Source organism: Artibeus jamaicensis, unplaced genomic scaffold, assembly GCF_021234435.1.
Source record: "Artibeus jamaicensis isolate MK-2021 breed Jamaican fruit bat unplaced genomic scaffold, CSHL_Jam_final contig_1128, whole genome shotgun sequence".
NCBI classification, from domain to species: Eukaryota; Metazoa; Chordata; class Mammalia; order Chiroptera; family Phyllostomidae; genus Artibeus; species Artibeus jamaicensis.
The window spans coordinates 2272292-2288013 of NW_026521220.1; the positions used below are offsets into that span (position 1 = coordinate 2272292).

Sequence of the window (15722 nt, forward strand, 5' to 3'; positions counted from 1 at the left end):
GGGACCTGCGAGAGGCACCCAGTTGCAGTTTCTCTCTTTCTCTCTCCCTTCCCCTCTCTGAGAATAAATAAATAAATAAAAATAAAGCAAATATGAATTTATTTATTTATTTATTTTTAGAGAGAAGGGAAGGGAGGACGAAAGAGGGAAACTGCAACTGGGTGCCTCGCGCAGCTCCCTAACTAGGGACGTGGCCTGCAACCCAGGGATCTGCCCTGACTGGGAACTGAACCAGTGACCTTTCATTTTGTGGTATGATGTCCAACCCAGTGAGCCACATCAGTCGGGGACGGATTCTACTATTTTCAACAAGGTGTATATATATATATTCCTTTCACAATTAAAAGAAGAAGGCTATATATAAAAGGGAAGAAAGAAATAGAAAGAAAATCAGTCCAATTTCTCTCCCTGGTGTCTTCCAGTGCCCCACCAAGAATGAAGCAGGGCTGGCTGAGTAGATCCAATGGCGCTCCTAAGGTGCCCTTGCCCGCTGGCCCGTCACAGGCTCTTCCTAGCCCACCTTCAGGATGAAATAAGTCTGTGTAAGGGCTCTGTGTGGAACACTGGACTTTGAGGCTGAGGGGAAGCTGGGATCGACTTCCATTTTCTATAGGTCAGATCTGCCCAAGAGCCTGCGAAGACCCTGACTATGAAAGTGCCAACTGGTGAAAGGCGAGAGGAAGGCCTCCCAGACAAGGCCATGGAAAGCTTGGTGAATGATCGAGTACCCGGTGTCCAGCTGTGCTATGCAGAGAGGAGTGATTCTTCTCCGACCATCTGCCGTCCGAGTCTCAACTTGTTTCTTCAAAAGATTCTGGCAAAGCAGAGTGACATAAATGAATGGAAAAGTTTATGCCAACTATCTCCAAATAACAAAAAATAATGCCTCTAAGAAAATGCTTTTTAACTTCCCTTTCTATAGACTTCTAGTCCAACTAAACTAAGCCACCTAATCCAGGAGCAAATGTTTCCATCAGGGTGCATGCTCCACTTCCTGCATAGTAAATGAGAAAGGACAGAACGCTTCCAGGTGAACCGGCTCCAGCCCCTCCCTCTTCATCACTAGTACTGCAGGCCTGGCCAGGTTCCAGGGGAAGGTGAGTAGCCACGGGGATCAATGAGGAGGGAACTAACAGATGAGACTTACACTCATAAGCCACTCTATTGTTTTCTAAGCTGTGGTTTGCAAACTTTCTTCCACTAGAGGGTGGAAGAAAGGGTTCCCAGTCACACATGGTATCTGAACCACCTGGAGATGTTCATTACCCTTCACAAACTCCTGAAGATGATTTAAGCACTCTAGGCAATTCTAACCTTGCTGCCCTTCTCTACCTTCTGCCCCTCAGTGAGATGTGGACCTCCAGATGAAGAACGGGGGGCCCACAGATGTCTCCTAAGGGCAGAGACTAAAACCCAATGTTCTCAGTACAGTAAATCGTCACTTAGTGTCATCGATAGGGTCTTGGAAACTGACTGTGGGCAGGACAACATGTAAGGAACCAATTTCACCATAGGCTATTTGATATAAACAAGAGTTAAGCTCCTACGACATATTTCTGATCATAAAAACATCACCAAATTAGAGACCTGAAATACTTCTAATATTAAACATGAAATATATGTGAGCTACAACATACATGTAAGAAAGATTAAGAAAAGCAAATAAGACGATTATTTTCCAACCCACTTATTGCAGTTCAGAGTCATGGATGGCCAGAGCCTATTTCCACAGCTCAGGGCACACCGGAGACAGTAAGCCCAACATGGACGTCTTTGGGGTGTGGGAGAAACATGGGGAGAGCGTGCAAACTCCACACAGAGTGGGCCCAGCCAGGAATCAATTTTTTATTTTCTCATCAATGTTGTAATGACAAAATGACATTATTCAAGGACCTGCTGCATACAGAATTTCCTAGAAAGGCCAATTTCCTGTAAGAAATGAACTTCTCTAGAGCTCCTTAGGCAAAAAGGCCTTTGATAAAGGTGGCTTAATCCCCACTGCTACCTCATGCAGTTGAAGGTAAGGTGCCAAGTGGGCCCAAGCTGGCTCACCCCAGGTCTTACACCAGGCCCAGCACACACCTGCCTCCTGACCACTTGAGTCTGTGCCCTGCCCAGTCTGCCTGTTCCCCATGCCCCGTCCCTAGCATGTGCTATATTCTCAGTGCCCTTGGGCCAAGTTCTCACCTTCCTGATGTCTTCCAGACTCTCCCCATTGACGACGCCAGTGACTGAGGCAGCTGATCCCGTCTCTCTGGCTACGGCACTCTTCTGGTCCAGTTGCTGCTGTTGCTGCCTCCGCTGGTACTTAAGCATCTCAGGGTTCTCGATGACAGCTGTAGAGAGCTGGGCCTCAGTCATGATAGCTAAGCTCTTGCCATAGGTGGATTGATGAATGTGGCTCTAGAGAAAGCAGAGAAAAGTACAAATAGCTGTGAGCAACCAAGCGATAGATACTGCCCACCAGTGGGTGAGCCGTGCGTGTGTTGGCTCTCTTGACTCTGAGAGCAGAAAGAGCCCTGAACAGGGGTCCCAGAGCGTCAATGCCAGCTCTCCACGGCCTCCCTCCCCTTTCTGCCTGATGCCTATTAGATGACTCTGCAGCAGTCTTGTGTTTTCCCTAGATATTTATAGCCTCCTGTGTATCTATAGCTGGGGACGAAAGTAAATGAATAACCAACTAGAAAATACCTACTATATATTCGGTGCAGAACAAGTAGTGTTTGTTGAACTAAAGTTAAGACACTCAAATCGATAACTTCAGGCTTTTAAATTACTTCAAGAGCCCCAAACACTCTTTGGGAATCAGATGCTGAACCCAGAGTGCGCTTCCACTGCTCTTATCTGTAGCCATCAGCCCCGTGTGGTTGGAAGTTGCCATGAGGCTGCTAACAGTGTTTCTAAGAACAAGGGAGGGCCCAGCACAGCAGACCTAGGGAAATCTTCTCTGTCCCTGCTGTCCCAAACCTTCTGAGCAGGGCCCCTCCCTTTATCTTCCCAAGTCTCATTAGTCCCATGACACAACATACCATGAGGGCAGGAATGATGTCCCCAGAACACTGGGAGTGACTGATACGATGAAGAGATTCACGTAATGATATGTTACAAACAACGTGGAGGTCAGGAAGGCATCTGCCTCACAGCAGAGGATGCTAGATGGGGGAAGTGGCACCTTGGGACGTACTCCTGCAAGGCCTGGTATGCCTGTATGTGGCCAGGAACTTCCCTCCCTTACCACCCTGGTTCCTGGCCCCTCTTCTCTGAATCCCTCCCTTGGAATCTCAAGGCAGAAGTCAGTGTTTGGCCAAAGTTTCCCTAGCATTCTTCATACACGGGATCCCTACCTGTCACCTGGAATATGATAAGCTAGACAGGTTATTATGTAGGCTCCCACTGTGACTCTTTAAGGGGGAGGGGCATGAACAGTGATTCCAGTGAAAAGGTGAAAGGAAGACCTGAGGCCACTGAGACATTCATCCTTTCACTGACAATCAACTGCCAGGGTGCCAGGCTCTATGCTAGGTGCTGTCAGCAAGGCAGACACACTACCCTTGAAGGGTTTACAGCATAGTGGGAAGTCCACAAAGCAGCTTAAGAGGGAGCTTCTACTAGCAACTGAAACACTAGGGGAGGGAGATGCCCACCTGCTCTGAGCTTTCAGAGGGCTCCTATCAGACAAACTAGTGTTGACAAAGGCCCATTTGTAGAAATGCTGGTTCTAAGTTTATGGTTATAGCAGAGTTGTTCTTAAAGCTCTTGAGAAAAGGCACATGGGCCACACTGCCCTGGACATAGCACAGGCAAGAGGTCTAGTCCAAAGACATTAAGTGGGCCTGATTCAGGTTTCTGTTCTTGTACCAAAAGGTCATATATGGTCTCAGCCAAGGGCCATACTATTTGCTGAGAGGCTTAGTTACCTCACTGATGAAACATGTAAGCTCTGTTTCAAGGGTTTTGTGTAATTTAGGTGAAATAATATATGCAGACACACAATCCAGAAATCTGGCATGTAATAAGCGCTGAGAAACAGTCAATACTACTATTTAGTTGCTGCCTCGTGGCAACTGTGTCAGTACAAGACAATGGGGAAAGGGACGAGAACGGGGACTCCGGGGAGCTCTCTCTCCCCAGCTCTCTCCCAGGGTGAAACCTCCCAGTGTGTGGCTAATTATCAGCTCAGGAGGAGATGCCCCAAATTATTTTACTCTTCATTCCAGAACTGAGTTTGGACATGAACAGAGACTCATTTTTAAATGAATCTATTTTGTAAAGAAAACAATGATTATAATCTCTAAAAGATGAACTCCCAATAGTACATTAAGAAACAACGTATCTGTGTATATCACAAGAAAAGGGTCCTGCCCTGGCCAGTGTGGCTCAGTGGATTGAGAGCCTGCCACCAACCAAAAGATTGCCAGTTCAATTCCAAATCAGGTACTGGCCTGAGTTGTGGGCCAGGTCCCCACTGTGGGGTGTGCAAGAGGCAACTGATGGAAGTATCTCTCAGACGTTGATGTCTCTCTCTCTCTCTCCCCCCCTCCCTCCCTTCCCCTCTCTTTATAAGTTAAAAAAAAAAAGAAGAAGAAGAAAAGAAAGAAAAAGGAGAAGCGGGTCCAATGGAAGGGGCACCCATGAATTAAGAGGCCTCTCAGAGCTATCGTGGCCATTTCTGCGGCCCCAGAGCGTGTGTAGCACATGGGTCACTAGCCAGCAGTGTATTCTCCTACCTTTTCCTCCTCGCTCAGGGGGTCTCCGAGCTCATCCTGGGAGAAATCTAGGAATGCCACAGAGCCATCCATGGAGCACACCAGGATGCCCAGCCCGTTCAGAGTCCTGAAAGAGACGACTGTTAGCAGCCTGGGAGCAAGTGCCTGGGGTACTCCGCATGCCTCAGTGGCTGGCATAGAACAGCAGGGCAGGGCTCTCGGTTGACGCTGAGAACCTCTGATTCCTTCTGTGGCCTTGTGGGGATGGGGACAGGGGAGACAATAGAGTCCCAGAAGGTTCTGGCACCCTTTAGTTCTAAGCACATGCACAAAGTATCTCTTACCATGTCTTTTGTAAGAATTTCATTTCATTTATCTCATTTTTGAAACCATTTAAAAAAACACATGGGGGAGTATACATCTAAAGGAGGTCACTGAGGAGCAGAATGTGTCTCCGCACCTAGGCTAATCTGGATCACGCAAGGACAGCGGAAGTGGAGCTAGCCAGGCACACAGCACTCTCCTTCTCCTAAGGACCAGTTCATTGGACAAGGAGTTTTCTAGGGGCACCTCCCAGTGAAGCAGGGAGTACAGCAGCAGACGCTCTCCCAAAAGCAGGACCACGCTGCCCTTTCCTGAATTGTGTGCAAACAGCACCCTGGGGTCTGCTCCACTGGCAAAATCCAGAAGGTGGTGTGGTGTTCCTGGCTACCTGAATCTACTCACACCCAGGGGCCCCTGTATTTCAATGCATGGCCTCTCTGCTCCTCGCCTGTACATCATTACAAGAATCCATCTTACCAGGAAATATCCATGATGGATTTGTCAAACAGCTCATGGATGACAACCAAAGGCCTTTTCAGACATGTGAGCTAGAAGAAAGGAAGACGCAAAGGTTAATAAAATGAATTAAGACCATTTTTTTTGTCTACTCAGCTCAGTTAAGAACTACCAGTCCTTGAAGCCTTGGTAAGAATTTTGCTGACATATAGGACACATTCATCTCTATTCAAACAGCAACCACCAAGATCCTAATCTGTAGAAACCTTGTTGAAATGTGCAAATTACAGTGGCCCCTGTCTGATGGGCTCATTGTGATCTGGCAGAGAGATGCCTTTTTACACAGACCACCAACAATGGAGAAGGGGACTCTGCAAGGGTCAGGACTTGGGCAGAGAAGATCTACCAAGCAGGGGATAGCATGCCAAGGCCTGAGCAGGGGACAAGACAGGAAGGACAGCTCCCAGGACAGGAAAACAGCCTCAGAGAAAACCCAGCACGTCTTCTCTGGGTCCAAGGAATTCTGGTACACATTGTGCAAGGCTTGGTGTATGTCACACAATGTCACTCTATACTGGGTGTGGACAGTGCAGAAGCACATAAAAATGGTTTATGTTGCCCTAATCCAGACCCAAAGTTAACCACTATTAATGCTTGGATGAGCTGTTCTCTTTCATAAAATAAGACACATGACTGTGCCTGCTTTGTCACTTAGTACCTAATGAGCATGTCATTAAATGTCCTGAGGGCAGCTGTTTTAGATGACTGTGTAACATTCACACAGGCCTATTTGTTATCTAGTCACTCTCATGCTGGGCCCTGCCCTGCCTCACGTTCCCACCCTTACAGTGAGATCCACCTCTCAAACACTAGTGTCTGACTCTCTGCTGACAGGTCCTGGGGCCGCAGCGTGGCCGACAGGGTGGGAACACCCTTCTGCAGGGCTCCCACCAGGTACTGTGGAAGCTTCCAGGAGGCTGGGACTGTTCTTGCAGAAAAAAAGGCGTTTCAGCCACTTTAATCCTGAGGAAAGGGCTGCAGTCTGAGTTACCCGGAATCTGTAAGAAGAATCTTGCCCCTACCCTAATTCTACTTCTAGAATAAAGAGCTCTGCCCTCCTCCCAAAAAAAGTCTTTATACACCCCTTTAGAAATCTGGACCTGTGTGAGCAACTGACCTCCATTTTATAAGAAACATGAGCACACGATCAGTGATGTTTTGGTCAAAGCACCATGAATGGAGCCCCAGGCCAGGAGGAGCCCAGGAAGAACATGCCTGGAACTGCCTATGATGGCACTAGGGTCAGGTTCTGCAATGGATGTAACATGAATACTGGGCCTGAAAAAATCACAGTGTAACATAGCAATCAATTTCTCTGTGACAAACGACCGTAATAAATGCAGCCAGAGAATAACCTTCACACCTACAACTTCAAATCCGCTCTGCTTACAGGAAAATTAACAATGAGGAATAAACCATTGTTAAATGTAACAACATACACGAGTCCCAACAACATCGTGCTGAGTGAAAGCAATGCAAGAAAAAGTAAACACTACACGACTCCATTTCAATAAAGTTTAAGAACAGGCACAACTCCTCGATGTGACAGACATCACTAGAGTGGTTGCCTTGGCTGAGGGGGACTTGGAGGCTGGGGTCTCGACTAGGCAGGGACGGGGAACATTTTGGGGTGGTGGTGGTTACACATGTAAATATGTTACAACAATGCACCGAACTGTATGCTTCAGGTGAATACACTTTATGTAGATCTTATGTCAATACAGGATTTTAAAAATGAAGCAAACACCACAAGCCAACCATGGCAGCAATCACTAAGGGTGTTCCCCACGTCTGGACACAGGAGCCGCTCTGGCTGGGCCGAGGCCCTGTCTCCAGTGCTCCCCTTAGTGGCTACAGGAGGACGGGCTGCAGGTATGGGGTGAAAGCAGGGGTCCCTCCTCTTCCGGGCCTCCAGGCTCCAAACCGTCACCAGCCCTGTCTCCTGTTGTCCTTCAGGAGCAGCAACCACTCAGAGTGGGGAGCTCACCCAGACGGAGAGAGAACGGTCCTTGCTGCCGACAGCACAGCAGCAGTACGGACAGCTGGGCTTCGCAGAACTCCCATTCTTCTGCTTCTTTTTGAAGATTTTGGGGTTGAATTTCTAAAGCCAAATAACAAATGCTAAAATAATTGATCAAGCATTAAGCAGGTATCCCATGATAAGCATTGCAAACTAGCACCATCGCAGCCCGCCAGGAGGGCCCCCGCAGACATCCCCCTAGGTGACTTTCACAACCACCCAGGAGGCATTTTGCTGAGGATAAAGTGAGGCTCAGAGAGGCCATAAAACGTGTGCCACATCATGTGATGAGTAAGTTGTGAGACAAGGACTTGAAACAGGCTCTATCATCTCTCCAGTCTGGGCCTGCAGTTGGGTGGATGGCAGGGGAGCTACTGAACCCGTCCTGGCCTGGGCAGGGCGAGCTCTAGGACCTGGGCTTTAGGGACAAGGTTCAGAGGGGAGGCTGCTCCAGTATTCCTTTCCCCTCACTGTATTCCTTGCTCACAGTCAATACTGTCTTATAGCGACTGATCAGCCCTACATGATCTCACAAACAGGGATGGTGGCTATGTCAGGCTAAGGTCAGCTCAGGGACCACCCCAGTGTAACCTGGGTGTCATTTTTGGAAAGGCTGGAAGCACACACTGAGGTCCTTGTTGCTTTCCTGGACTGAAAACAGTTGGAAGCTCTAGATTCAGAGGTGAAATTCACAAGCCAGGAGAACCGAGAAGGAACGGTGTCAGGTGGCACAAGGCATTCTAACCGCGCCCCCGGGGGGGTGGGGGTAGGCAAGAATGGCCAGAGGTACACAGAGCCTGGAGGACACGAAACCCAGAGGCGTGTGTCCTGGGCTTGCATCTTCACAACCATCTCCCACAGCTGCTCCGTGAGGGTCCCGAGAGAGAGAGTCACATGGAAGCACTGTGCAAACTACAAAGCAGTGACTGTCAAACACTTTAGCAATGTGGTTCTGGTTTCCAACAAAATCATACACAGGCTGTAGTACAAAAAAATTAAAGAAGTGATATTGTTTGTATAAATTTAAGTCATAATATATGATATTATCAATTCAAACAATGGGAAGAAGGAGCCCATTTTGGTCAATAAAAAGACTATAAAGTCAGGGGCCTAGTGATACTTCACTTTTATCAGCCTTTGCCAGTCAGTCTGCTGCCTTTGCTGTCGTTACCCAGTGTGGAGGAGATTCTGGTTCTCAGAGGCTGTTTGCCTTGGGCACTCCCCTAGACACTTTTCAGAAGCATAAAAGGAGTGGCTGATAAGCTCTGACCCCTGGGAGGGTAACAGGGCCCACATCTTCTGGCACCTCCTCCACTCCCGCCACTTCAACATTGGGCAGGCAGCTCCAGACGCAAACAACAGCCAAAGCAGAGCCCTGACACTACAACAGGTCACTGTGGAGAGAAGCATGCATGCTTGGGGGTGCAAAAACCGCACCAAAAACCGCACAGCGCCCTCCAGAGCCTGGTGCATGGGGCACTGGACAGGACCGTGTGCTTGAGCACTCATGAACAGATCCGAACGTGTAAAAAGGCTAGTGCAGAGCACCAGTGTTACTAATCAGAGGCTGATTTTTGTGTTATTCATGTTATAGTTTGCCAATAAAACACATGAATACACATGCTACTTCATAAATGTAATTTTTAAACATCAGAACATACGTATTTATAATGAAATAAAAACATGACGCGTGATGAGTCTCAGAGCCCGTCACCTCAGTTGCATATGTGACTCAGCCTTGGGGAGCACAGCCCTGCCCTGGCTCTGGGGGTACCACTCTGAGTACACTCACCACGACAGTCACAGCTTTTCGGTGTCCGACGAAGTCCATGTTGGTCTTCCAGCCCTCCCGTTCGATGATCTGGGCGGTGGGGCCAGAGTTGTTCATGGCATGGGCAGACACCAGGTAGTGCCCATCGGGCGACCAGCTCAGCCGCAACACATGCGTTGTCCCCCCGCACTGAAAGAAACAGCTGTGCTTGAAAGGAAATCAAGGCCAGTCCCATGACCTGCACTCTGGCCTGGAGAATGAAGCTGAGCCCCGATTCGTAAATGTGTGATGGGGGAGCCTGCAGCCAAGCTTCTGACTACTCTGACAGCTGCAACTCCAGTGTGTCCAGACGACACAACAAAAAAGGCAGTCAGATGGGATTTGGAGCTACAGCACGCTGCACTCTTCCCGCAGGAGGTGAGCACAGTGCAGCGAGGGAGCCCCTGAGGGGACCCACAGGATGGACACCTCTTGTATCCATCAACCCTGCATGGGCCAAGTCAATCTGGCCGCTGACCCCTTTTTTCTGCCCAGCACCTGTTAACCCCACTACATGAAGTCTGAAGACCATTCACTGCGGTAGAGAATGAGCTCTGTTGGCCCGGAGGAGCCCATCTCTGTGATGGCAGCTGGTGACCACAAGCCACCACTCACTCTCTCAAGCCTTGTCCTCACCTGAAGCCTGGTGATGCTACTGGCGAAGGAGAAGAGATTTATGAAGTCTGAACAGACCATAAAACGCCCAGTAGAAAGGCACTGTTCCCCTGACCTAGAATGAGGGATGAGTCAGGGCATCCCTTCTCTCTGTTTCCCTTGCAAAGTGAAATGATACAGGCCAAAAGCCCCCGCCAACCCCCTGAAGCTCGATGTTTGTCCAGGGCAGCCCCAAAGACTTAGGGATTAAATCTTGAACACCCAGCCTCAGAGGAGGGCAGGACAAGGCAGGGACCAAATGCAGTGACACGATTTCCAGCCAGGCCATGGACCGAGGGAGGGCAGGCCTGCCCCGGAGGAGCTGCAGGTGTGAGGCCTGTGTGCCCTGCACAAGGCTGCAGCCAAGAAGGGCGGGACTAAGTGAGGTGAATGCTGGTGCCAGTGTGCCCAGTCCAGGAGCTGCTGCTGGTGTGGGCAGAACTGAACACATACCTCAACTGTCCTCCCACAACGAGCCCTGAGCAGTGGGCCAACTTCCACTTGCCCTGCAGAGCTGCACTCACGCCCTGTCCCAAGCAGCCTTCTCCGACGAGACCGTGCCACACGCCCGGACCGTCTCTGCACGCTCCGCAACCCCAGCGCCACGCCCGCAACAACGTGGATGTCTGCCTTTCCCGCCATGTTCTCAGCTTTAAGGAAGAGACTCCACAGAGAGCCACTTTTATTTCCTGCACACAGTACTGCCTCACACATAGTAGGCACTTACAAAATCTCTAATGAATAATGGTGAGCTTGAGTGCCGATCCCACAAAAAATGAGAACTCGAGCAGAAGAGATGATAGTAAGGGCTACTCAAGTGGCTGTGGTCTGGCCTCCAGACATTTTGCAAACTACTGTAATTCTACCCAAGAAAGTCAGCTGGCCTCAGATGGAAGTCAGGGAGCAGGGCCAGCAGTCGGGAAAAACACCAGACAGAGCCAACTCTACCCCTTGTCCTGCTATCCCCGGCGTGGGTTAGTGCATATAAAAGACTTATAAATCTTTTTGACCTCAAAGTTGGACATTTGACAGCATCTGAGAAATGAGAGATTTTCATCACCCGACTCTTCAGGCTAGAGTGCCTGCCCCAGAGAACCCTGACTGGTCTGCTCAGTCTGCTCAGGCCACTGGACTCTGCATTCACCCACAAGGTGCAGACTCCGTGCATGGAGGCCTGGAAGGCCGCTGGGCTGAGCTCTCTATGCTGTCTCATTACCTCATCAAAAGGCTTGGTGATGCTGGTCTCCAACTGCCAGTCCAGTGTCCTCCACACCTTCAAACTGCGGTCATCAGCTTGAGAGGCAATATATTTACCAACAGGGTCCCAGGTCAAGCCCTTTACCAAGCCAGAATGACCTCTCAGAGTAGCTAAAATTTCTGTGGGGGGGAAAAAAAAGAGAGGTTGGGAAGATGCTACCTAGGGGAAAACAATAACTCTATATAGAAACATGAGCTACAACCCATGGGCTATGGAATGGCTAGCCCAGAGAAGGGACTTCAGGAGTGCACCCTGGCCAGCACTACCCCTGGGCACAGGCGGAAGAGCTCCCTATTCTGATTTCCACCAAGACAAAACCCATCTGAAGAAATGACTGCACCAAGGAGGTGGGCATCACGATTCCCTTCACTCACAGCTAACATGTGTGGGTTGAGGCTGAACGCGCCCCTGGAGGGGCAGGCAATCGGGGGCCCAGGCTTGGGCCGGAGCCGGAGCCAAACTCTGCCCCCTTATCTTGTCTGCAGCTGGTGGTCTTGCCTGTGGTTTGCCTTTCTGGACTGAAGTCCACGCTCACCTGGGCTGTGACATGGGCATTTCTGATGCGAACCTCCCTGGTGGCTCTGGGGACTGGGTGCTACTGAGTCCCCTGTAAGTCATTGCTGAGGAAAAAGTGTGAGACAGGACCTCCTAGACAGCTGCAACCTACATGTCACCCAGCCTCTAAATCTGCCACTTGGTGGCCAGGTTGAGGGTCCTTACACATACTGGTGGCTTATAGAGAGAAACTGGCTTCGATCAAGTGCATGGATGATGCTTTCCCATGAGAAAACACAGTCCAGATACAAAGCAGGAGCATAAGAAATATCTTACTAGTTATAAATTGCAGTGCTATGAGGGTCATGACATCTGCCACGACTTCAAACACATTACTAAGAAAAATTAATCTTTTACAAAACTGGATTTGTTAGCCTGCATCTGCTCAAGGGTGCCACAGAGGAGGTGGCCACTGAGCTGAGGCCAGGGCCCAGGGGAGGAAGGGCCACCCATGAAGGCACCTGTGTGGAGGTGCCAGGAGGCGTGTGCAGGCACAGGACAGACAGGAGTGTCAGGGCAAGCCAAGCACAAGCTGGGCAGGGTCCCCAACTCCACCGTCAATGAATGTACCACACTCACGATTTGTAGCACATCCACGTTAGCCCTCAGTTACTAGTTTTCTTTAACATAATGTAACTGATAAAGAAAAAAGAGCCAGATTACTGACAAGACACATGAATCCCTGTCCACTGTGAGAGACATGCTGCCACCAGCCAGAGAGACAGAGCCCAGTCCCTCCAGACATGGACAGCTGGCCCTGAAGATGAGTGACCCACTCCTGCCGCCACCCAGCCAGAGGCGGCCCTGACCTGGGAATTTCACTGCATTCCAGATGACGACAGTGTTATCCACGCTGCACGAGGCCAGCCAGGCGTCATGGGGAGACCACGCTACGTCCATCACATCTGGAAGACAGAGGGTTGGCAGTGAGTCTTACCTGGCGTGCAGACTTGGCAAGGGCGCATGCAGTAACATGACACCCGCGTCTGCTAGATGGGCCCCAGCCCCTGGTATCATGTCTGAGACTTGACCCAACACTATCACCATTCCTCTTCTTGTAACCAATCTGAAAAACTTCCCCACTAAGGGTTTTCAACTGGTCGTAAAATGTGAAGCATCTAACTGATCCTGCCTTACTCCTTTCACACATGAAGCAACTGAAGGCACGGCCGGGGGTTTGGTGCCTGTGGCACTGCACCCAAACGACAGGACCACAGCTGATAACCACTGGACCTGCAGCCCGGGCCCTCTCCTCAACCCTGCTAGCTGGCTTCTCCCATCCCACCCGGGTCCTCCTCAAACAGCCTGGTGGGCATTGTAGATCCAGCACTTAGCAGAATGCTGGGCATGCAGTCAGAGCTAATAGCTGCTGGCTAACTGAATGAGTGAGTGCAAAGTCATCTTCAGACCCTACTTCTCACGAACCGGGTCTCTTCTCCAAGGCCCTGACAGGAGTACGCCTTCCCTGTGGAGTCCCCACACACAGTTAATCCCACTCATTTCTTTGTGACTCAGTTTCCACACATGTAAAATGAGGACTAAAAAAAGCACCTCTCCTCAGAGGGTTACAGGCAAGAAACTGCCATAGGACAGTGTCCGGCACACACACCACGGCATCCACAAAGGTTGACCGTGTGGTCACGGTGCCCATCTCACCGCGCAGGTGTGACTGACAGGCACAGTCTTAACCGACGGTTCTGACCTCATGCCTGATGCAGTGCCACATGTGCAGAATGGCGGGTGAGGTGAGTTAACGGGAACGCAGCGGCAAGTTAACAGCTATCAGTCCTCTCCTCACAGGCTTTTGAAAAAGAAGTGTAAGCAAAACAAAGCTTCTATTGTGCTGTTTTTTTTTAGTTTTTAAAGCAATCTTTAGTGACAGCTTGATGAGACTTTTCCACACTGTACTAGCCTTTGTATTTCACACTGCATATGCACTTGTACGCTGCATTTAATATTCTAGTAGTGTATGTGATCTTCAGGGCTCCTTGTGACTTGTTCTGCATTCTGTCACTGAGAGCATTCATAAACGGATCTAATTTAACAATGAACTTTGAATGGGTTCCAGTTTTTCGTGCCCGCGAGCACATGTGTATGTTACTCCCCACACCCTGGATCATTTCTTTGAGACAGATACCCAAAGTGGGAATCTGGGAAGAAGACCTGAATGTTTTCCTAAGTCTAGCATCTCTTAGAACTGTAGGCTGCTTTTCAAAAACCTCACACTTCTCTAAGCAGAATGTCCATTTCAAGACTCCCACATCAGCTTGGGGATTACGATCTTTTCCCTTCTAATTTATTAAGTATGTTGTTATATTTTAAATTTTACTTGGTTAATAGTAACAGTGGAGGTTTCCCCCATCTGTCTAGACTGTCCTGTCCTTGGACGACTCTGCTCCTGTCTTTGTCAAGCTCTCCTGTGCAGCGATCCAACAAACCCAGGACCGAGAACCAGGAGGGCAGGCATGTGAACCTCAGGACTCACTGTGGTACCTAAGTCCTAGAGCACAGAAGTAGTTAGCTGGGAATCCAGAAAAGAGAAGCGATTTTCTCTGCCATTTCCAAGGACTATTGATACTGCAGGCATTAGCTGCAAATTCCACCCATTGACCTTCCTCTATTGTAGGAGGTTTATGTACTAAAGTCTGTTATTCTCCTTTGTGACACCTTTTATTTCAGTTAATCTGGAAAGACATTCCCTCTACTAGAGGTTTGATACATATTCAATTTTGTTTTCCCCTGCTTTAATTATTTAGAATGTTTCTCTCTTTAATACCCAGAATTTATTTGGGTGTATGCTGTAGTTAGTGGGGCTCTAATTACTTCCCCTTTACCCAGAAATTGCTAATGGTTACTCTACCCCAATGAGGAATAATCCTTTCTCTCCATTATTGATAAGTGATGCCACCTTCATGATACACCAGGCTCTTAGGTACCCCGCAGCCTACTCCAGTGTTGTTAGTTTTACCCGGAAACTCATGCTGTGACAAACACTGTAGCTTTGAATGATTTCTTCCACACTGCTAAGTTCTGAATAAATCCACATGTGACATAATTTTCTCCCTAGACCTCAGTTTTGCAGCTTGTTTTAAAACCCTACTGCCCACTTTCCTTCTCCTTGCAGAGCCCACACACCTGACACCCTCCATACACCTGAAGATTTTTGTAGTCATTGTCGTTCCTGCCAACACTCCCATCGTCATTCTTAGTGATTCCAAGAGGATGATTTCCTAACACCTAAGGTTCTTGGATCCTTAAATCCCTCCTTCTCCTCCAATGACCTTGGCTTCCACTACTACCTCAGCCACTCATTTCCATGGTCACGCCCTGAGTCCCTCCCTGGTCTTAATTCCAACCCTTCCATGCTCCTACCACCAATTTGGTGCTTATAGCTCACTCTCGACTCCAATGGTTCTTTCAGGTGCTAAGACCTGAAATGCTACAGGCCTTCCACTGTCTGTCTCTATATCCGGCTCAGAGTCTACCAACCACCCATTGGCTCCACCATCCCTTCTGCTCTTCTCCTGTATCTTCACAGGTACCTGACAAATCCCAGCCCGGTTCGGTCTGGCTCTGCCCTCTTTTTGGTCTTCCTTGAACTCCAATTAGGCTTTCACTCAGCTACACTAACATGAACTATACTTGCCAAGGCCTCCTGTAGCCTCCATGCTGTCAAGTTCAACGGTCAGTCCTCACTCCTCACTTGACCTTAGGCAATGTGCGACACATTACTCAATCCCTTTTCCTTCAAGCACTCTCCACTACCCTAAATGGCTTCTGTATCTCAGCCTCTTTTCCTGGTTCTTCATCTCCCCAAACCCCAGGTTCCATCCTTGGCCTCTGTTTCCACCTGCACTTCTCCCCTGTACTCAAGACTCA

The 15722-nt window shown here is 49.2% G+C and overlaps 1 protein-coding gene across 4 annotated transcripts in view; it reads right to left on the bottom strand.

Annotated features, from left to right (window-relative positions):
• The window catches only part of LOC119046622 (protein HIRA), a 75426-nt gene that overhangs the window by 33600 nt on the left and 26104 nt on the right, over positions 1-15722 (bottom strand). For all 4 annotated transcript variants that reach the window (XM_053664835.1, XM_053664845.1, XM_053664849.1 and 1 more), the window contains 8 exons: positions 12653-12748; positions 11247-11407; positions 9359-9526; positions 7534-7647; positions 5508-5578; positions 4728-4833; positions 2188-2403; positions 729-814 (listed from right to left, as the gene is read on the bottom strand). In XM_053664835.1, coding sequence (XP_053520810.1) covers positions 729-814; positions 2188-2403; positions 4728-4833; positions 5508-5578; positions 7534-7647; positions 9359-9526; positions 11247-11407; positions 12653-12748 — 1018 coding nt within the window. The remainder of the gene's footprint in view (positions 1-728; positions 815-2187; positions 2404-4727; positions 4834-5507; positions 5579-7533; positions 7648-9358; positions 9527-11246; positions 11408-12652; positions 12749-15722) is intronic.